This window comes from Rattus rattus, chromosome 4, assembly GCF_011064425.1.
Source record: "Rattus rattus isolate New Zealand chromosome 4, Rrattus_CSIRO_v1, whole genome shotgun sequence".
NCBI lineage: Eukaryota > Metazoa > Chordata > Mammalia > Rodentia > Muridae > Rattus > Rattus rattus.
The window spans coordinates 51,903,531-51,926,631 of record NC_046157.1 but is presented as its reverse complement, the minus strand read 5'-3'; the positions used below and the strand labels follow the sequence as shown (position 1 = coordinate 51,926,631).

The following is a 23,101-nucleotide window of genomic DNA, read 5'->3' as shown; positions in this document are numbered from 1 at the left end:
ATTAAGGAACCCCGGATAGCACTTTTCAAAAAGTGAGCGTTATTCATTGTAATTAGATCAAGATCCAGCTGAGGCCTGGGACTACGAAAAGCTTAAATTAAATTAAATTATTCTCCCTCCTAAATGAGACAATTATTCAGCTAAATTGAAAAAAAAGGGGGGGGGGAAGCAGCTTCACTTTACGGCTTGGGTCCCCCGCCTTCATTAGCCTTTTAAAAGAACGCAACTTGACAGAGTCAATTTGCTTTCCGCTGTAGCTTTTAAAACCTACCCCGAAGAAGACCAAAGAGGAGAATCTGAATTCCTCCAGCTCCCTGCCAGAGGAGTGGGGTGGTTGTTTTTTTTTTTAAACCGCCCGAGGTTGTTTATACATCGCTTCTGAAGGCCAAGTTTTAGTGGCAACTCAAAGCCAGGGCGAGATCAGGGTGAAAAGCGACCAGAGCGACGTGAGCTGCCCACCTGAAGTGGCCGCGTCTACCCGGCCCCTTCCTCTAACAGAAAAGCTGCTCGACCGGACCTTTCCAGGTGTCGGAAGACACCTCGTCACCTTTCTTGCCTGGGGCTTAATTTAGGTGAGCCAGCCATAATATTCTGGAGGGTTCCAGAAAAAGCAACAGGATTCACTACTAGCGGCTTCTGGCAGGAGCAGGCTACAGGCTCGAAAAACTCCTCCGGACTTTGGCAAACTTAACTACGCCTGCCGCGGACTTTGGACACGCTGAATCCGAATCCTATAGGGCGGTTAAAAAAAAAAACCAAACAAACAAACCAGCGGGGTGGGGGGTGGGATCCCTGGCGTCCCCTTGGTTTATTTTTACTGACCGGAAGATAGTAAAGCATCTTTTATTTTATTTCCCGATGCCTTCATTTGAGAGATACGAAACGGTCTGGGTGTCCATCCAGAGGTCCAGGGAGCCTAACTAAGGAAGATGGACTGGCCCGCTTCAAGGTTCTAACTTTTTCTAATTTCGTAGCAAAGATAAGGAAGGTCCTTGGCAGATGTTCTGGGATTATCTTAAAAAAAAATAAAAAAACAAAAAAACCCCCAAAAAACCAAAAACCAAAACTCTCTCTTGGATACCTCTGCGGGTGGCTAAGGTGGGTCCCTCCCGAGGGTCGCCACGGCAACGCAGCATCCTCCCCCCCCATCCCAAACTCAGTGAGAAGGACCGACCAGAGGCTTGTACAGGCAGCGCCCTTCTCTAGAAGCCGCCTTCGCCTCTGCCCCCTAGGCTCACTCTGGCCAGCGGCCGGCCTCCACCTGCTCCTCCCGCCACCCTCTCTAGACAGGAGTACCTTGAAAGCGATGGGCAGGGTCTTGTTGCAGCGCCAGTGAGTGGGCAGCACGGAGCAGAGGAAGTTGGGGCTGTCGGTGCGGACTAGCTCGCCGGGGTGGTCAGCTAGTACCTCCACCATGCTGCGGTCGCCGCTCCTCAGCTTGCTGGCCAGGGCGGCGCCGCCGTCCGGGGCGCCCAGCGGCAGCGCCTCGCTCATCTTGCCGGGGCTCAGCGCGGTGGAAGGCGGCGTGAAGCGGCGGCTCGTGCTGGCATCTACGGGGATACGCATCACAACAAGCCGATTGAGTAAGGACCCTGAAAACAGCTCCTACTAGACGGCGACAGGGACTCGGATCTTCTGCAAGCTGCTCCCGGGAGACCAACATACAAGTTCAGGAGCCTTTATTACTACCGGAGGGTTGTGGGGGTAGCAGGAGACTAAATTACCACCAGTCCCGGACTGAGATCTAGTTACGCGGATCGGCCTTACACCCAGGCAGGGTTAGCAACTGGCCGATTAGTGCAATGAAAAGTGGGCAACCCAGAATTCAAAGTCAAATGCCCCAAGGAGCCTCGCTTTCAGAGTTTGGAGTTCAGTCTTTGGCTATTACAAACGGTCCCGGAGGCAAAATTCCCGTACGCGTCCTAAAATATTTATGCGCAGAATTAAAAAAATGACCAGAAAAAAAAAAAAAAACTAGATTTGGAAGTTCCAGCAGTTCATTGCCTGTCAGTTTGTTTTTCTTTCTTGCGGGTCAGTTTTGTTTAAAGTCTCAACAAAATACAAAACTTGGGAGTGTCTTCCATACAGAGCGCCCCTCTTACCATGAAAAACTCACTTCGTTTCTCAAAAGCGAGAGCCGCCAACTTTCAAAGATTGTGCTACTAATGTATGTGCTCGTATATATAGATATATACACATGATCTACTTCATAAAATATTTACAATACAATCTGTAGAGAATTTAAACACAACAGAAATCCATTAATGTTCGCCGCAGTTTTTTTTTTTTAAGTAGCCTTGAAAATCAGCTTCAGTAGTTAGAAGGCTGGGATAGAAGCACTTGTCATTATTCTCTCAATAAATTCTGGCCAAATAAATGGTCAGTACTTTACGAAGATCTCTAGCTAATCTTAAAAAAAAAAAAAAAAAATCAAATTCGATGACACTCAGGGTAGAGCTTCCCACAGCTGAGGACTCTGGTTTGGGAACGATGGTTAAGTTTGTGGCTGATCCTGTGGTTTGGTGGGAGTTGAGCCGCAGTTGGGTCACACACACACAGGCGGACTTGCACTCTTCGGAAGTCAGCCACTGTCTACATTGGTTGAGTGAGTCAGCCCAGACTCTGGCAGTAGCAAGATGATCTTCCTCCAACGTCGCCCGGCGCTGGCTGGTTTTCTGCTGGGGCGCACAAATACCCACGAGCGAGCACCGTGTAACCGCAGCAGGTGGAGCGGGCCTGGGAGGAGGCGCCGTAGACCAGTAGACTCGAGTTACACACGCTCACTCCCACGCACCCTGCCACGCACACGCAACTTCACCGCTCGCCTGGAAGCCCGGAACACTTTCTCCCGCAGTTGTCAAAAGAAACAATCGGAGAAAAGTTTACAGCCAGGAGAAAAGTTGAAACATCCAAAGCCTAGACGCCGGTTCATTCAAAAGTAAGAAAGGAAAAACAAAAAGAAAAGGAAAACAAGGAGGTCCAACGCAGATCTAAGAAGAGCCGCAAAGGGTGACTTTCTTGCGTCTCCGGTAGCTCAGGATGGAAGTGCCAGCCGCGGGGCCGGGCGGCGTGGTGCCCTGGCTGGGTCCGGCCGCGGGGCGCCCGTCCTGCCCGCGCCCGCTGGCTCTATGAATGAGAGTGCCTGGAAATGAACGTGCTCTTACTGTAAGCCCGGCCCGAGGAATTCCATTCCCTCAGCTCGTTTGCATAGGGGAGACCGACGGCCAATCACAGGCCTTTCCGGTATCAGGCTGGGCGCGGCCGGCTGCCGCGCTCCTGGAATTGGCCCGCGCGCCCCCGCGCGCTACTGTACGCCGCCCCGGCCGGGACTGGGTGGCAGCCCCTACCACCCCCCAGCTCCGGCACCCACGCCGACCCCGCACACACATGCACACGCAGCCACGTTTGCCCGAAGCCAGGCCCAGGTTTAGACTCCACGCCAGGCAGCCACGCGCGGGGTGGCACTGCCGCACTGGCTCTGGGTGGGTTTGCGGGGCGCAGCGGCGCCACCGGCGGCCACGGTCCCGGAGACCCCGAAACGGGAATCGAGAGAACGGTCGGGCTTGGGCACCGCGAGCTGCGCCCGGAGAAGCCCGGGGCCCAGAGATCAGCGGCAGGGAGACGCCCTGAGCGCCCTGGACACATAGCTGCCACCTCCGGGCTCCGGGGACCCGGGCTGGCATCCCGGAATGGTCCCCAGGCAGCCTTGCACTGCAGTCCGTGGGCCCAGGCTCCGGGTCCTGAGAGGACAGGGTGGGATTCGGCCGCAAGAGGGCCGGAGGGCTGATGGCCGGGTTGGGGAGGCTCTGAGCGCCTCCCTGGGCCTGACTGGTAGCTGAGGTGCAGTGGCACCGGGTCATTTAAATACGGCCAGCCGCTGCTCCGCCGCAGAAGTTTTGGGTTTTAAGCATCCTCTCCGTGGTACAGTTGCTTTATTTAGTGTCTTTTCTCTGCGGCTGGGCTGCGGCTTGATTACGCAGCGCGCCGCGTTCTGAGTGTGCGCAGCGGCCGGGGAGGAGAGTTTTCTAACCAAGGCCTCCAAGAACCCCTAGACTACCACAAAAAAAGTTGAAAGCATTCGGGGGATCCAGGCCACCCCGAATTCCCGAGCTCGAATCCACCCTCCAGCTCCGGGAGGAGGCCGGAGCTTTCCTTGGGAGCTGAACCCACCCCGCTGGCGCACTGTGGGGGCACCTCCCCCATCTTGTCCGTCCCCGCGGCGCCGAGGGCATTTTCGCCGAGCTTTAAGGGTCCCGTTCCTGCTTGGCGCGCGACCCGCTGCTGTCCCCAGCCAGAGCAGCTGGTCTGTGCCCTTCGTGGGTCCCTTACTTCTCCTGGGCCTTGCTTCCTCCGGGACTTCTCACTACCCATTCCATGGAGCCCCGCTACTGTCCACACATGACCGAACCCCTCCACTTTCATCTGTGCTCGGGTCCCTGGCTGGTCCCCGCGTGTATCTTCCCTCCACACGCATCCGCGCAGCCAGGGTTCAGTGGAGGAGGAAGAAGATGTGGAGGTCCCGGCACGGAGGCCTGGTTGGGAGTTTGGGGCAGCTTCTCCTGCCCCAGGCGGGTAGGAGCTGGTGGTGTGGAGCACCCAGCAGGCCTTTCACCGTCATGTCGGGGCTCGGGGTGGACGCCAGGGGGCAGCAGCGGCCCTCGTTAGGCGCCCTGGGAAGCTGAGCTGGGCACTGGGCACGCCCCGATGGTTCGGGGATCTGTCTCACCTGGAGAGCCTTAGGGTCTATCTGGTGAATTTGGGGAAAAACATTAGGAAGCGGACACCAGAATCCACCTAAGCGCACCCGTCCCTCAGAGGTGGTATCCCGGCCAGCCTGCATAGGAATCCCCCGGCTGGTGGGTCTCTCCTGTCGCGATCCACGGAAATTAGGGTCTCATTTCTTCTCAAAGCTTCTTTGCCTGGGCTCCGTCCTATGCTAGTTCAGGACCATGAGTTCTTTAGGTGTCCAGAGAGCGGCAGAGAAGTTCCCCAGCCTTCTGTATTTTCCCGAGTGGGCCGGACTTCCCTCCTAAAGCACTAAGATCGTGCCAGCAGGGAAAAGCTCAATGTTCCCCTGGCGTTTGGGGGGAACCCGGAGCTTTGGGAAGAAAAAAAATTCTTTGCTTTTCTTTCAGAATGAATCTCTAAGAAGTCCCATTCCAGGTGTCAGTGTTCCCTACCTACGCCTACCTCTCCCTTGCTTTAGTGATGTTAGAGTTAGCAGTCACCATCCCGCGGCCCGCGCTCCCCTTCCGGGGCCACAGCTTCCTAGAGCGTCCAGGTTCTGGTGTGCTGGCTCTACTGGAGAGTTCATGGCCAGTGGAAGCCAGACTCCCTCATATAGCTAGTTAGACTCCTCTCAAATGCATTTTCTAAGAGGCCAACTTCAGATCTAGTGCTCCTGGGGCCACAGCCAAGCACATCCGCAGGGACCCACTGAAACAGAGCTGGATCAGAACAGTGTGGCAGCCACAACACTGGACCTTGACTCCAGGAAAAGGGGTGCCTCTCCAGCCCTTCAAAGGGTTAAAGGAAGCCCCTTGGAGTCAAGCCCCTGCTTAAACCCTCAAACCCCGGCACGAAGTTTAGGGTTGTCTGTCTGGCAGAAGCCTAGGAAAGGCGGTTACCGGACCTCACACACCGAGTTTAGCTTTTAAGGTCCGCACCTTGAGCGCTGCTCAGCTGAGTTACTAAGTTCAAAGCCGGACGACTATGCTATAGCAACGAAAAGCTCCAAAAACCCGGCCTCGGGCATCCCTGGACCTGTGCGGGTTGTGACTGAGCCACTTGACGTATACTTGAAAAGCACAAACAAATAAAATCATTGCCCCTCTGTACTGCCGAATAGCAAACAGTGAGCACGCAGCTGGGACTCAACCGAGGGGCAGGGTGAACACAGCCCTCGGGGCTTTGATCAGAGTACATGTAAGTCCTGCAGCGGGACAGGAAAATGAAGAATTCCTTCCCACCCAGAGCGCACATTTCAGCGTCAATGAACACTTTCCCTCTCCTGCCTCACCAAGAGCTAAAGGAAAGGTTTACAACGTTCACTTCCAGGCTTCCCCCAGAATGACACTAAAATTTACAGGATAGAAAAAAAAAAACTGTAAGGGAAAGATTTAAGCTGCTACTGTGTGACAGTCTAACAAATTTGTTGCTGGGGGAGTTTAAAAGTGAGCACAACGGGATTTGGACTTTCTACCACGAATTTAAAAAGTAATATTTGGTTCAGGCAAACCATTTCAATGGAGGACAGAGGGGTTCATTGACGTATTTTTCTACATCCTCATTGGTGATAAGTGGCCTCAGAAAACCGAAGGCTTGTCCTATGAAATCATCTCCAAAATAAAGTGTATGTAATAACAGTTCTCTTCAATCAAAATTACCCCTCCGGTGTAATGTTCTACTGTCCAAATAGGATTCTAAGTACATCATAGTTTTAAAGTTATTATTTCTTCTTCTCCTCCTCCTCTTCTTCAGAGAGTTTATCCTACTGTGGTTCTAGACCAACCCCAGGCAGTTCGTTCCTTCATAGACATTGAACCCAATTTCAGTGAGCGGCAACCATTGCGTAAGTGACTAGCTGTCCACACTGTCTGGCTTTCCACATTGAAACTTAATTACACTTTTCTCCCTTCTGAAGAACTTTTGTGATTACTTCATTTGTCACATTTGTTTACTAGGAGAACCAAACTCCTGAATTCTTGTGTGGCATCCCCTCTCTCTGAGTATTTTTATGCTGGGCTGTGGGGACACTTAACTACAACTTCATAACTAACCCAGCCCCCCCCATGCACCAAACTTAAACTATTTCTCCCCCACAAAATTTGGGGTGCTTAGTAAACACTTTACCCTCATAAAATTTTGCGTCACCGTTGCTCTAACAAGTGTAATAAACTCTGTCATAGCTGATAGAAGCCAAGCCATTTTTTTTCAGAGAGTCATATAGTCATTTAATAACAGCAGAATGTGTGAATGGTGAACGCCGTAGAACTGAAGGTATCACTTAAGATTTCATTGGGGTATTTTATGTGGTATGACAGCTACAATGTGAATTGCTCCTTTTAAGTATATTTGAATCAGCAAAAAAGCTTTAATTATTTGGTAAAACGATATCATGAAGTATATATAGAAACACATCAACAGAAAATCACATGTATATGTGTATGAATATATATTTCATAAAAATATAAATTGGAACCTAACACACCTCGAACCTCACTAGGACCCACCCACTTTATGTGTGCACTCTAAAATCATAGAATATAGAAAAATAGTGATAACCCTGTGAATAACCTGAAAGCTAAGACTTTCATTCTGATTATAATACACGCCAGCTTTAATAAACAGATTACTGAATTATTTTATTTATTTATTTTTTAATTTCACTGCTTGCCATATTTTTGAGCATTGGGAGTTTTATATCCTGGTCCAAATAAATCCATCATCACTGGCGCAAAAATAAAACAGTAGATCACCAAATAAGCGAACTGTGATCTGCCTAGCACGTGGTTTTATGTGCTTTCTGCCCACTCTGGATTCGGAATGCTGAATCTCTGTGTCTCAGTCACTCTGAGCTGCATGCATGAACACGTGTGAATTATTTACTAAGGCTCTGGGGATGACTCAGAACTCCAGGTGAGATTAAATTCCAAATCCCAGCTTAATACAAAATGGTTTTAAAATCAGTAACATGGCAGAGAAAGCATAAGGAGGAAAAAAAAAATCTGAGTATCGGTCAAAGCAATTGATTTCCTTAAAGCCAGTGTTTATCCAAATAAACACTTCAGAATACATTTTCTAAAAGAGACTAAGCTGGTGCTTCCGTGTTCCAATTGCTTCCCTCTGGTGATAGGACATTTCAGAAACACTTCCCAGTTGCTGGCTCCCCCCTCCTTTTTTTTTTTTTTTCAGCTAGGAAAGCAGTTTGTTTACACTGACACCACTCATTCTTGAAATGACACAGCCTTAAATATTGTTGGGAATCATCAGCACATGCTAAGATCCCAGGATGAAGCGTTCTCTGCATTCTGCTGCTTCTAAGGTACAGGAAAGCCTACGGGGAAACTGTGCTCTTTCCCTTGGGTATTTACAGATAATGTGAGTTAGAAATTACCCTCACCCTTGCACACTGACAGTGGTCAGCACCCAGTGACAGCAAGGGCATACAGTCAGCCTCAAAGCCTTAGGATCTGGGTAGGGAGTAGGAGTATGAGAGGGAGGAGGGGGGGAAGAGGAGGGGAAGGAGGAGGAGATGGAGGAGGAAGAAGAGGAAGAGGAAGAAGAGGAAGAAGAGGAAGAGGAAAAAGAGGAAGTGGAAGTGGAAGAAGAGGAGAAAGAGGAGGAGGTGAGGAGGAGGAAGAAGAAGGAGAAGGAGAAGGAGGAGAAGAAGAAAAGCTAATTACTTCAGATTTCCAGACGCTGTTTAAACAGGCAGGAGGACAAGATTTGCAACTCCCTAGTCATATATTTTTTGTCAAAGCTAAAAAGATCAAATAAAATAAGGACGACTTCCATGGAACTGCCCTCTAATGAAAGACTGAGTGGCTTCAATGTGTGGCCTCTAAGGAACATCCTAAAAATAATTTTAAAAGATCACAGTTTACAAGGACATAAAGTAGCTCCCTAAAGTTTTCTTTTGTGAACAGAGTAGGGGCAGAACAATTTGCACTAATTATTAAGGTAAGATAAGGTAAGAAATAACAAATGGACTCTGAAGTTAAGGCAAGCTTGGTTTCCCACTGGTGAGGATTGGTCCTGAGAGATTGACCCAGTAGGATGGACCAGACCAGGTAAACTTATTCCAAAGACCTGGTGGAACCAACCCCCTTGGGCATTCTCTCATGAGACCCAGAGACACCTCTCCAGGTCAGGCTGAGAAGCTGGGGCAGAGAGCAGGTGTTTGTGTACACACTTAATACTTCGACAATACTTAGGGAAAAGCCAAAGTACTTTCTATCCTAAAAACCTGGCAAAAGGGACTGTGTTTTGGAGAGGACCGTGCTACTGTTAAAAACTTTCTTCACTCGGGTGATATCAGCTGGAGGACACAGGGAAGCTGGCTGACCTCAGGGAAGTAAATAAAGTGAATAGAGGCAAACCTGTGAAACTATGAAGGGATTCCTGCCTCCAGGAGCTGTATAGGATGCCTGGAGCCGGGAGAGAGATGAGAGGCTACGTAATCATTAATGGACGCTACGTATGACAGGTTTGTGTCTGTCATGATCTCTCTTCTGTTCCCACTGCACACCATCAGCCATCATATGACAGGTGGTGATTGGATACTCGTCCTGCTTAATCCTGGAAATCCTACTGTCACTCCCAATTTATAGGCGAGGAGCTTCCCCTTTAGGGAGCTTGGGAAACTTGCCTCTGGACATGCATGCACACCCATGTACGCATGCAGATTCGAGTGTGTACACGCACAGGCACAAGTACACACTCACATGCACACGAGTGGACACAGAGTCACATGCATGCACATGTCCATGCACACCCATGGGCATGGATCAGCCATGTTTCTTCTTAGGTACAAATGGCAGCTTTGAGAAAATTTAACTCTTGTTAACCACGTCATCTTTTACCTCTCTCCTCCCGTGTCTTGTCTTCATTAGAAAATATCTCAAAAAAATTTCATGTGCACATCTCAAATATGTAGAATTCCTATCCTAAAGCCATTTTCTTATCACTCTATTTGGTTGAGAGATTTTTAAAATTCACCATGGGCTTTTAGTCTTTGCTGACCTCTAGTCTTTCTGAATGGCAACTCATAGACTCTCACGAAACACTTGATTTTCTTCCTTTCAGCCTCCCTATAATGATCCTCATGTGTCAGCCAGGGTTCTAGGCTCATTGATGACAAAGAACAAATAACAGACAGCAAATGGGGTATCATGGCCACTGGTAAGCATGTGTGCACGGCCCAGAGAACAAGAGGGAAGTGACAAGGGAAGAAGGGGCCAGCAGTAACTGGGGTGCTAAGGAGAGGCTTTGGTCCTGATACAGGCGATGTGCGATTAGAAGATGAACGGAGATTATCCTTTCTGAATCCTTGAGGAAGGGCCCAGGGAGGTTGAGGTGAGCTGGAAGCAGGTGCTCCAGGGAGGAGGATGGTAGAGAGCAAAGCTAGGCACTTGTGAATCATGTCACTGTGCCAATCCCAGGAGAGACTGAGTAGGTTTGAGGTCAGCTCCTGGAGGATGGGGTGTGGTAGCCCACATCACCTGAAAGGACTGAACCTCACTGTGAGGGCAACAGGGTCCAATCCAGCCATGGAAGCAGCCTAATGGGTACTTTAGAAAATTGGACCCACTGAAAGTGTACAGGGGACAGGAGCAGACAGACAGGGGAGCCGAGAGCTACTGCAGCTGTAGGACATGGAATCCTAAGGCTAGGAGTCAACATGGGAGCAACCAAGAAGGAAGAGAGGGTGAAGGGGAGAGAGAAGGAAGCATATTTGCCTGGTGTCTGACTATTAGTAGCAGGGGAGTAAAGCCCAGAGAAGGATGGAGGTGGGCACTAAGATTGAGCATTGAGGATTCAGGTCTGATCTCATGGGCAGCTGCACCATGTCTGCAGTAGCTTCGTAGAGAGTGTGTTAAGTAAGACGAGGGTACTAAAGAGGTGTGGTCAAGTAAGCAGAGGGTGGGGCTCCACTGAGGCTGAGCTAGGGAGGGAAAGATGAAGAAGGTCTTAGACACCATACGGACACAGGAGTTTGCACAAGGACACCATGTCCCAAAAGTTCCAGTGTGGCCATGAGGATCAGGCAAGAAGAATGACTGAGTTTATCTACAGGGAGAACCCATTCCTTGTGACCTTGACTGGGAGAGATTCCTTTTAGCAGGAGCAGCAGAAACAGAGCAGAGAGCAGAGAGGTGAATATGACTCAGGGAAGGGAGGAAGAGAGGGAACTTGGTGGGATGGCAGAAGAGAAAGATCAATGCTGTATGCATGTGAGTACATGTGTGGTAGTGTGTATGTGTGTGTGAGTGTGCATGCATGTATGTGTGTATATGTGTGTGCATGTATGTATGTATGCATATGTTTGTGCATGTACATATGTATATGTACATGTGCGTTCATGGGTATGTATATGTACATGCTTACATTTCTGTGTATGGGCATGTGTGTACATATGTGTGCATGTGTGTATGCATGTATGTGAGTGTGCATACATGTATGTGAATGTGTGTGTGTGTGGGGGGGCACTTGAGGATTGAGTACTGTACTTCGAGCTAGGCTTTGCCACTGCCACTTTCATTGCAGTCACACCAAGTCTCTGGATTTGAACCCATGGACTTACTCCTGTCTCTATTCCTTTGGTTGCTAAGCCCTCTGTGTAGTTTTGCTTTGGTTGTTATGATTTCTCTCCTCTTCCTATGTCCATCCCAACTGCTCCCACCACAGGGCTAATTCTCTGATCTCTTGTCAGATTTCTTGCAAACAGACAGGCGCTTGCCACAGCATTTCTAGACTAGTCCTTCTCACAGGCTTCTGCTAACCTTGTTTCTCTACACACTCTGAGCCCAGTGCAAGCCCTTCAGTTCAGTGCTGCAGGACTAAGGAGCACCTTCCCTGTCCCAGTCATGGAGGGATGTGTCAGGCTTCTCAGGTTAGATTCCTTCTCATGGGTCATCCACTATGGTCTCCATGTCTCCCAGATGACCTTTGAACCATACTTGGTGTCTCAGCTATTGGACTGATGGAGGGCGAGGCTGGTAAGAGGCCACCTTCCCCTGGCTTCAGGTTTCTATGCGGAACAGCATTCCTCAGTGTGCAATCCTTGGCCCCTTTCCACAGCACATCTATTCTCTACCATGAGAGATTCAATTACCCCGCCAGCAGCTTAGGAAGCAGGAGCGGGTATATGAGGCAGAATCCTAAAATAGACCCTTAAGATTGTCCATTCTAACCAGGACAGTGAGGGAGAGGAGCCCATAAGAGCTGGTTATGAACAGGGAACAGAGAGAGGGCTTTTCACACTAGTTAAGGTTGCTAATCAGTTGGTCTTGAGTCAGCCAGCAGAGACGATCCTAGTTGCTACAATGTAGCCAAAGGAAACAGCTGTTGCTGAGCTGAGAGACAGAGAGAGAGAGAGAGAGAGAGAGAGAGAGAGAGAGAGAGAGAGAGAGAGAGAGAGCTGTCCTAATGTTCTGACCCTCATTCTGGCAGCCAGCCAGCAAGGAAGCAGGACCTGTCATTCTTGAGGTTTATAGAACTGCATTCCGTCAGCTACCTGCGTGACCTTGGAGGAACATTTCCCCCTAAAGTCTCAAGTTAAGGGTTTAGCTTGGCCAACCTCTTGATGGAGAACCCAGGGAGACTAGTGTGCTGACTTAAGAGAACTGTGAGCTACTAACTGGGTGTTCATTAAACTGAGGCTTTTAAACGTGTGGTTTGACAGCAATGGACAACTAGCACACTGACCTTAGGTTCTCTTCATAGGCTCAGGAGACGCTTCCTGTGCTTGGGTAAGTGAGGGCACCAGCAGTCGGAATCCGCATAATCAAGCCACATTTTCCAAAAGTTCTGATTGTGGTAAACTTGCTATTCTGACTCTCCACGCTTTGTCTAGCATACAGTTTGTTCTGGGGTCCCCGGGGAGCAGAAGTCTTTTCACTGAGTTCCCAAAAAGACATTGTATAATATCTATTCTCTTCTGAGTCACACCCCCCACACCCCCACGCACACAAATACATTTGGACATGCTGTGCACATGACCCCTGGATGCTTGCATACCTTGTCCGTGAGGCTGCCTAACTCAGATTTCAGTTTGTTGGCTACCACTGCACAAAACAAGTGTGATGGGAAGCCCCAGGGCTCTGATTAACCAGAGACTCTGACTCAGCAAGTCTGGGGAGAGGCCCAAGACTTCATTTCCAACAAGCTTCCAGTGACGTCATGGTAGCTGCTGGTCCAAGACCCACACCTATAGCTGACAAGGTCCCTGGAAGCTCTTGGGTCTCCAATCAAACCTGTGTCCAGCATAACCTTTTAGACAGACTACTGAAAGGCTCTTTGTAGATAACATTATAAAATATGAATTCATAGCAAGTCAGTCATCGCAGACAGGGCTCTTTAAACCGTTGTTAATGGGCTGAACATTTGGCTTCTGTTGGGAAAGCCCTCTGTCAGGGCCCCAATCCCCTGTGAGACAGTAAAGCTTGAGACCTTTGGAAGGAGACCGAATTAGTACCAGGGCAGGAGGTGTGACTAGTACTTTTATCTGGCTTTCTCTTGCCGGGTGAGGTGGTACCCACCTTTAATCTCAGCATTGGGAAGGCAGAAGCTGAGGCCAGCCTGGTCTATATGTTCTAGGGTAGATACGGCTGCACAGTGAGACTCTAGCTCCTCCCTCCCTCTCTCCTCTCTCCCCTCTCCTCGTCCCACTCACTGCCCTCCTCTCCTCATTCCTTTAGACATTCTTTTAGGATCTCTCACGTGGCCTCAAGCTCACTGGATACATGTTCCAGAAGGGAAACCGAATGTGCACAGAAGCAGTCTTTCCCCTCCTTATTGGAACTAAGATGTGGCCAGGACACAGCCGATCCTCTAGGGCGACGGAGCCTGGCAGGTACGTGCCATGGTGCCCATAACCGCCATAGATAAACCGGCCGGGAATCACCTCTCTCTCATTCTGCAGAAACAACGCAACGCATGCATGTGACCCAGACCTTCCCAATAGCCATGTTTTCTACTTTAGTAAACAAGCAGGTGGCAATAACTAAGTAACCCGTTAGTTAATTAGCATCGATTCAGTGGTGTCTTGTGTGCGCATGCGCGCTGCAGCTTGCGTGGAGAGGGTCAGGGAACAACTCCTGGGACTTGCTTTTGCTTCTCCGCTTCCGACGCATGGGGCCTGGGCTCACATTCAAGTTGCCAGGATTTGGCAGCAAGCACCTTTATCTGCCGACCCATCTCACCAGCCCAACAGTAACGCTCATAATGGTTTATCTAACCATTATTTAAACCTGTTGTCAATACAAAATTAGATATTTTCTATCTTTCTTTTTTAAGTCATATTTTAAGAGGTCTATGCGTGTCTTGCGCCTACAGCACGTCTCGGCCTTTTTTGTCTGGCTGCTATTACTCAGTAGCTGCTTGTAACCAGTGACAACTATACTGGTTGGAACAAGACTGGAGAGGCTACTGAACACACCGTCAACACTGACCGCAGCTTCGACATTTTCCTCCTGCAGTCCCAGGGGTGTGTTACTCCCTTGCTGTAGGTGAAGCATGCAGGTCTCTGCCCTGACTTAGGTTTTCCCTCTGAGCACACAGTTTACCTTGTTTTATTATATTTAATACTTGTCTGAAACTCTCCTACCCTGTAGCCCTGGCTAGCCCCCCCCCCCATGGTTGTTCCTCTCTAGCCTCCTGAGTGGTGAACTTCGAGTCTTCTTTACAGCACCATGTGGTTGAGTGAAAAGCAGAAGAATCCACATGCAGGGCTGCAGCGACAGGCACGAGGCTCGAGGCTCGCTCTTTCTGTCAGCAAGCTCATGCATCTGCAACCCAGGCTAGCCCCCTCGAGCTAATTTCCTGTGTTCTACACTGTCAGTTCATACCTGCTAGCTGTGATAGCTCAGCTGTGAGACAACTTTGGTTCCTCAGCACTCGGAAACAATATCACAGGAAGGATTAAGCTACATCCCTACAAGGTTTGTGGGCTGGATTATTATTTTGAAAAATAAATTATATGCATGGGTGTTTTGTCTGCATGTATGTCTGGGCACCATATTCGTGCAGGGCCCACAGAGGTCAGAGGACGTTGAATCCCTGGGACTGGAGTTATGAATGGTTGAGAGCTGACATGTGTGTACTAACCAAACCTAGGTCCCCTGCGAGAGAAGCCAGTGCTCTTAACCACTGAGCCATCCCTCCAGTGCCCATGGGCTGCACTGATAAATACTGGGTAGGACCGAATGTTTCTCATAGGCCCCGATTTAAATTGCTGGTGCTCTCTCTCAAGTAGGAATTCCAACAGTGTGTTTATCTGGAAATAGAGCATAAAGAGTTTTTCAAATGGCCTCTTTGTTAGCCATGCCAGCCAACAGCCTTTATCCTTCAGTTCAGTGCAGCATTTGTGTGTGGTGAAAGCCTTGTGGCAGGAGAGTTGGTGGGAGAGGGGGAGAAGAAGGGAAGGGGAGAGGGAGGGGGAGGGGGAGGGGGAGGGAAAGAGGAGTGGAGAGGGGGAGGAGAGAGGGGGGAGGGAAAAGGGAGAGGGGAAGGGAGAGGAGAGGGAGAGGGAAGAGGTGGAGGAAAATGAGAGGGGAGGGGGAGAAGATAGGGGGAAGGAGAGGGGGAGGGAAGGGGGAAGGAAGAGGTGGAGGAGAGAGGGGAGGGGGGGGAGAGGAAAGGGGAAGGGAGGGGGGAAGGGAGGAGGATGGGAGAGGGGGAGGGTAGAGGGAGAGGGAAGGGAGGAGGGGAGAGAGAAGAAAGGGGAGGGAAGAGGGAGAGGAAGAGGTGGAGGAGAGTGGGAGGGGAGGGTGAGACGAGGGGGGAGGGGCATGGGGGAGGGAGGGGTACGGAGGGGGGAGGGAAGGGGAGGGGAAGTATCATGACAAAAGGGTTTTAATTTTTAATTTTTATTTTATATGTATGAGGCTATGTCTGTGTGGGAGCACGTGCACATGCGTGCAGCACTCCCAGAGGTTAGAAGAGGGTCCTGGGTCCCCTGGAACTGGAGTCACAGGTGGTGGTGAGCTGCCTGTCCTGGGTGCTGGGATGAGTCCTTGGCAGGAGCAGCCAACACGGCTAACCACTGAGCCATCTGTCCTGTCTGCAAACAGAGTTTGATGGGAAGTAGCAGGGAAAGTCACCTCCATCCTGTTTGCTTGTGGGGCCAGAGACTTGTCACACTCTACACACTTTAATTTCACATCTATGAAACACATAACGTGGCTGAAGAGGGCAGCGAGGGTGGAAATGACATTTTCTCATATCTAATATGTCTATGTATAGACATTTCCACTTAAAATGTCCTAAAATCACCGAAGTCTGTACCGACCAGTCGCTTGCTTACATATTGAATCAGTAACACGCACTTAAGGTGCAGGAAAGGATCCACACTTTTGTGGATCACACATCCTGCCCCAAAGCCAGTGAACATGTCTGAGGGCAGTTCTCATAAAACCCAACCGTCCCTCTGTCCCTCTGTCCCTCTGTCCATCTGTCCATCTGTCTCTCTCTCTCAAGCAATGGTTAAGTCGGAATTAAACTTTAAAAAAGAATAAGGATTGCTTCAGGTTTGCCTAGAACAAGGCTGCCCTCTGAATCTCCCTCGTAAAACACAAAGCATAATTTACTACCTTCCTCAGGGAGCACAGCAGGAATCCTCCGGAGTTTAGCTTCTTGGAGGGAAAAGGGATGACGAAGAGGACAGGCATCTCTGAGAGCAGATATTATCTGGTAGCTGGTGCTCGACTCACATTTACAGGCACAGCCAAAGCAGCCCACAGACATGGGCCCAAAGTGATTAAAAACGGCGAGGCCCAAAAATAACATTCGAAGAATTCTGCACTTTTTTTTCCTTTCAGGGTAGGTAGGTTTTTTAAAAATAGCCATAGCCAAGCAACAGATGTTTGCCCACGCAGAACCACGAATGACCCCAAACCGAATTCAAGCTCACTTCTAGTGTGACCATTGGCCGAGCAGACACAGACATTTTACTGCTGGACCACGGTCTGGTCTCCCCTCTCCCCCCACACTTCTCTAATCTTTAACAATTTAAGTGCCCATGAAGATGTCCACTCAGAGGGGTAACTCTTCCCGGGCACCACGGGTTAGCACGGCCCTTTTGAGTAAATGGTAAGAGGGATTTGAAGCAAGATTGCTGTAGAAATGTGGACTTTAAGTTTTTAATTTTAATCTTTTAGCATTCAGTTCTAAGTAGCTCTGTAATTGTCAGGCCCTTTAGGAGCATCCCATATGTCAGGGAAAATATTGTGGACAGAGCCAGCTTGTTCTGGTTGTGCGTTGGGAAGTCAGCTTGTTCTGGTTGTGTGTTGAGTAGGGTCACAAGCAGCTCATGCTGGGCAGTCACTTGTTTTGAAGCTGGGGACAACTTTGGATTCCTCTTGCCTCTGCCTCCCAAGCCTTTTCTCTTACAGCAGAAATCGTATAGTGTATAAGAGAGTAACAATCTTGTTCAGTCAGACCCGCCTTTTAGTGGAAGCCACCAAAGTCCTCTCAGAAGCAAAGAAGACCCTTCTTTGGGAAATAGCATGGACTGAGTTATGGAGGAGAATGGCTCCCCATTAGCTGAATGGCAGCTGACACAGACAGGAGGTGAGAGGGTGAGAAGGAGGGGCAGATCCCTCCCTGCACTAACCCAGCTCACAGGAGGATTCCCCTGTCTTCCTTTTGCCTCAGGCATATCCAGGTTGGCAATTTTCACCCCACAACTGAGGTGATGTGCCCCTTTCTTCCATCTTGCCCAAAACAGAGCAGAAAAGAACTGGTCTCCAGGTTAAACCCACTTCTTACTACAAAATAAGAAGGAAATAAATTTGCATGTGTATATTTTTCTAACTAGATGTCCACTGGTCTGATTGACCACACACTCTCTAAAGTCTGTCTGTAACAAAGACTGAGGCCTAAAGAGAAGAGGACAAAGCTACAGGCATGTTAGTCAGCATGTTACCCACCATCATTACCATTCTTTATGCAGAATTGTTTGAGGCTGGGCAGCAGCTCACTCAGGGAACGCCAGCACATGGGAGCCTGAGACAAGGGGATGACGGAGTCTGAGGGGAGCCCCGGTTACAAAGAGAGACCCAATCTCAACTCCCCACCACCACCAACAAAGGGATTTATCAGATGCAAGCTAGGACGTTGTACAGTAACAGCAGCGAAAAGCAGGTGGACTCCCCACAGTACAGAGTATGCACGAGGAGACCTGGGCCCTTCTCCTGGTTTTAAGGTCTGCAGTAGACGATCAAGGGGAACCAAGAGCATTGGTAGATGTCTAGAAAGTGCTGGGTCACCTGAAGCTCATCAAGGAAAAAAATTTTTCCCTGCGGAAGTTAAAAATAAAACTTCTATAGCAAAAACATCCTCTTCTTATTGATTTTTTAAGATTTTGGAACATTCAGGTCCTAAGTACATGCACCTTAAATGACTCTGCAGGAGCTCAAGAGCAAAGCCCCTCTCTCCATCCCAGAAGTGCTCATTGTGTTGTGAATGAGTAAATAACTCAGAGATGGAGTTCAGAGGCCCCTAACATCTAAGTTCCCTCCTGTATGGATGTTTAGGTCCTCAAACTTGACCGTGGTTCTTCCCTGTGTTTTGAAGATTAATATGTAAGTACATACAACACTGCCCTATTAGGCCAAAGAAGTAATTTATCTTTCCCACCACAAAGAACCTGGCTGGCCGGACAGCAGGTCCTCACTGCCCTGGATGTCGAAGGCTGGGGTGTGATAGGTTGGGGCTCATGAAGAAAAAGCTGGGGCCTCCGATCTTAACCTTGGGAATCCATTGAGTGCTTCAAGTACACGAAGAGTGAGAAAGTCGTGAGATCTCAAAAATAAAAGCCTTGTTTATGTTGACGGGCTTTGGTCAGCCAAGCAAATGTTAGCAAATACCTGAGGTAAGTTCAGAACTATTCTGAAGTTCAAGGCCGTGACTAAGACTTTTTGTCAAGTTATCTCGTTTAATCTAAAGTCGATAAGTTAGGGACATCCTTCTAGGCCAAAAGAAGTTAAACAACTTGCTCAAGGTTGGAGAAGAGTGATGCTCATCTCTTACTTGTCTGTGTACATGTGTGTTTTCATGTGTGTGTATGTGTTATGTGTATGTATGTGTGTGTGTTTGTGTGTACGTGTTTGTGTGTGTGTATCTGTGTGAGTATGTGTTTGTATGTATGTACATATGTGAGTGCTTATGTGTACATGTATGTATATGTATGTGTATGTGTGTGTATGTGTGTACATGTGTGTATGTGTATGTATACATATGTGTATGTGTGTATGTCTTTGTGTGTGTACATGTGTACTGTGTGTACATGTGTGTCTATATGTCTGTATGTCTGTATGTCTGTGTGTCTGTGTGTATGTAAGCCTAAGATAACCCCTGGAGTCATTCCTCAGCCGGTCAGTCCTTATTGCTATCTAGATAGTGTCTCTGACTGGCCTAGAACTCACGGTGAGCCCCGGGATCTGCATATTCCCACCTCCCCAGGCCACAGTGCTCATGGTCCTGTGACTAAACCCAGGCTCTCACCTTTTGCTCTCAGAGAATAGAGCAGATGATTGAATTATGGGCATTTTGAAAACAACACTCTCCAGCTCCCTAGTTCCAGAAGTTTCTTAGAGATGACTTTTTGGAAGGACTACCTGGCTTGTTGGGGACAGCCTCTCACAGGGTATAGTGAGCGGGTGTGCCAACAGGCGTGCTCTGGCTGTGCGTCTAAGGAAATGAGCTGTTTTAACAACACAGAGCCAGCGAGCTGCATAGATAGTTCAATGACTTTTCCAGAATGGTACTTAAGGAGCAGAGCCCATCTCCACTTGGGCTTGAGCCCATGGCCTTATGGTTTAAATATAAAACGCATTACGGCTCTTTATTTAGACAGCCATATGCCATTTTTAGGGAGCAGCCCCGACTCTCTCCCTGACTTTAGTGGGAGGACAGTGCAGATAGGTGTCTCAGTGCCGTCATTAGTATTCATTATTCATTAGGTTTTGATGGTGGATTCGAAACCAGCCGGGAGGGTTATGCACCCCTTCAGTGAAAACCTCAACTCTAAGGTCAGACTTCCAAGTGTAAGTTTTGGAGGCTCAGGAGAGGGCAAGGGACCCAGAGTAGGTCAGGCCTCCAAAGTTCAGGGGCAGGGAGAAGAAGGGGACTTCACAATTTAAAAACAACCTTGGGTTTGCTGCTACAGGGCAGACTCTAAGGTGAGACACTGGGCAATGACCTATTGCTGCCCAGGGAGGTGAAGCTTGCTTTCCTAAAAACCAACCCTGGCAAAGGCCTTTTGGCTGCTGGTCACTATTCAACGAAGCCTGAAACCTTCTTACCCAGGGGGAAGTCTGACTGAGAACACAGTGCCACACGAGTTCCATGGCTAAGTGTGCTAACACTGTGTGTGACTCGGCAGATTTCCTACCTCCTCTGAGCCTCTGCTTCCTTCATGGCCATGTCTAAAATCATGCTGTTCTCAACACATTACAAACACGACCAGACTGAGTCGGAACTGATGCTGAGGTGCAGGAGCGCCCTGAGGTGCTGGAGCTGGCAACCCACACGAAAGGACAATTCTGAAGTAAGTGAGAGAACAGGGTTGCTCCAGTGGCCACCTTTCTGTGGAAGATGCCGCCAATCATTTTCTTCTAGAGAGTCACTTAATATAATTTGTCTACTTTTCAGAGAGCAAGAGAGCTCCAAGAAACAAGTCGACTTCTCTCAGCTCCCCTATCTTGCAGGCCTGGGACCCTCCCTCCGAGAAGGTTGTCTTACCCTCCCCTGCAGCCCTGTGCCTCTTCCATTGGCCATTTTGCAACTTCCCTAAAACCAGGAGGGTCTTGTGAAATTTTCTCTAGAAGAAATTTAGAGATTGCTCCTGGAAAGCCCCAGCAGCCATCTTCTCCTTCCAAGTCCTTTCCTGACAGCAATCCGCAAGTTTAACTCCAGTCCCCAGAAGTCCCAGGAACTGAAGAGGACCCGATTTCCGGAAAAACACAAATGAAGAACTCTTTGGAATCCTCAAGATAAGGAAGCTGGCATTAACTTCTTCTTAGGATCTAACAGTATTTTTTCCTCATTTCTTGTTTTTAATAGTTAAAAGCAGAAAAAGGAGACTCACTCAACAAGGCCACATTGGATGGAGGGTCAAAGACTATGTTCCTGGACAAAATGTCCATCTTGGGGGACATTTTTTTTAAGTAGCATGGTGGAGGGGGGCTTCTTTTTTTTCTTTAATGATCTAAGCTGAAACAAAGGAGACAACAACAACAACAAAGACACCCAAAATATCTCTGTCTTTCCTCAGGAGAAGTGTCTTAGGACAGAGTGGCCCCTACGCGAGGGTGTTGCTCAATGCTGTGTTACAACACTCTTCTAACTGTCACTGGGGCTGGGATGGCAGCCTTGCATCAACCCCCTGCAAGGTGTTTCCTGGACTTTGCAGACAGCTCTGGGGGAGGTGCGCTCCTCTTGTGAAGGCAGATAGTGCCTCCTGTCCCCTCAGCTATCTTCTGGGGCCCGCCCTGTAGATAACAACTTCGCTGCCCCATGCTCCCAATTTGTAGATCTATATTGATGAAGCTTTTTGTGTTTATCAGACACAATTTTATCACCCTTCTCCAAATGCCCTCAGCCACACTCAGCCTTTGAACTTCGGGTATTTATCAAATGGGGCGAGTGATTGAGGAGATGTGAGGGCTTATCTGCAGTTCTAAAGAAAGAGGAACCATAGATCTCTCTGCTAGAGCAGATCTCTGTGTGAGTTTGTGAGTGGTGTGTGTGTGTGTGTGTGTGTGTGTGTGTGTGTGGTCTGTGTGTGTGTGTGTGTGTGTGTGTGTGTGTGTGTGTGTGTGCCTGTGTGTGGTCTGTGGTGTGTGTGTGTGTGTGTGCCTGTGTGTGTGTGTGTGTGTGTGCCTGTGTGTGTGTGTGTGCCTGTCTCTCTCTCTGTGGTGTGTGTGTGTGTGTGTGTGTGTGTGTGCCTGTGTGTGTGATGTGTGTGCCTGTGTGTGGTGTGTGGTGTGTGGTGTGTGTGTGGTGTGTGTGTGTATGTGTGTCTGTGTGTGTGATGTGTGTGCCTGTGTGTGTTTGTGTGTACTAGTGTACTTGTGTTTGTGCATGTGCCCACATGAGCACATGTGCATGTGTGTTCACCCATGCACATGTGTGTTCATGAATGCTCATGCGCACACGGAGACAGGAAGATTTTTCTTATCTTTGGGGCAGTCGATTGCTTTATGTAGACATCTTATGCATTTGGCTTTCCACATCCTTGTCTTGGATTGTTCTCAAGGCCCCAGAGCAGGTAGCTGAGCTCTGTCCGACTTGCAGACTCTCTGTGTGCACAGAATGCTGGGTTCTGCATAAGACCCACTTTGCCCTCATTTAGATCAGGAATCTCTGAAACCTTGAATGTTCCATATCGGTCCTTGAATGGAGATTCATGCTGACTTGTGTTACTTGTACCTTCTTAACATGCAAACAGATTGAGCCTTTTGAAAGGTTCCAGACACCTTTAGAATCTTGTCCCTTCTTTCTTTTTGTCTACTTCTCTCTCTCCCTCTCCCTGTCTCTCTCTGTCTCTCTGTCTCTCTCTCATTCTTATATCAAATTCTATTCTGCAAATCAATCCGAGAAGGAGGGGAGGTGGGGACAGATTAGGAGATGAGATCCTTCCCTGTGCTGGCATAGTGGCCCCTGAGTTGCTCTCAATATCAGAGAGAGTGGTAGGGGAGGGAGGATGAGAGAGAAGGGGAAAGACAGGGAGGGAAGGAGAAAGAAAAAGCACTATCTACAGACCTGGTGGGCGTCTCAGAAGGGAGTCCCCGCCCCAGAGTCCACATTCGTCCTTGTCCTCCAATCTCGGACTCCAGCAGGCTGCTCTACTAAGAGGCGTGACTATTTGCCATCAGCAGCTATGGGAAAGACACCCTGATATAAGACAGAGATGCTTCTTCAGCGTTCTGAGGCCTCTCATCAAATCTCCCCCCCCTTTCCTTTTCTTATTCCTCCCCCTCCTTATTATTGCTTCTCCCACCCCAACTCCTTTTCTTTTATTCATTCTCACCTGCCTGGCTGCAAGTGAGCACATGCACAAGCACACACATGTGCGCACACATGCACGCACACACGTGTACACACATGCACATGTATATGCATGTGTGTACGTACGCGCGCGTTCGTGTGCACACACACACACACACACACACACACACACACACACACACACACGGGGGCGGGGGGGAGAGAGAGCTTCCTCACTGGGCCCTGCAGTCGTCTGAGAATGCCTTAAGGCTGCTGCACTGCTGTACAGAGTCTGAACACTGCCTGCTGAGTGGCCGTTGCCCTCAGTCCCTGGACAGCACCCGGCTTTATGCCCTCGCTGACTCCTACGGTTCACACTGTAGAGACA

The 23,101-nt window shown here is 49.1% G+C and overlaps 2 protein-coding genes across 3 annotated transcripts in view; both read right to left on the bottom strand.

Annotated features, from left to right (window-relative positions):
- Nucleotides 1-23,101, bottom strand: part of Runx1 (RUNX family transcription factor 1) — a 229,288-nt gene that overhangs the window by 90,008 nt on the left and 116,179 nt on the right. The window contains exon 2 of one of the 2 annotated variants that reach the window (XM_032900402.1): nt 1,297-1,550. In XM_032900402.1, coding sequence (XP_032756293.1) covers nt 1,297-1,550 — 254 coding nt within the window. Of the gene's footprint in view, nt 1-1,296; nt 1,708-23,101 lie in introns of those variants that run through there. The other variant, XM_032900403.1, reaches the window with a different exon arrangement.
- LOC116898976 lies at nt 2,278-4,573 on the bottom strand. Its single transcript, XM_032900401.1, has one exon. The coding sequence runs from the start codon at nt 3,858-3,860 to the stop codon at nt 3,195-3,197; it is 666 nt and encodes a 221-aa protein (XP_032756292.1). The 5' UTR covers nt 3,861-4,573; the 3' UTR covers nt 2,278-3,194.

What these genes read in the sequence shown, in the direction of transcription:
- LOC116898976 (XM_032900401.1), bottom strand. Translation starts at nt 3,860, where the DNA reads ATGACCCGGTGCCACTGCACCTCAGCTACCAGTCAGGCCCAGGGAGGC.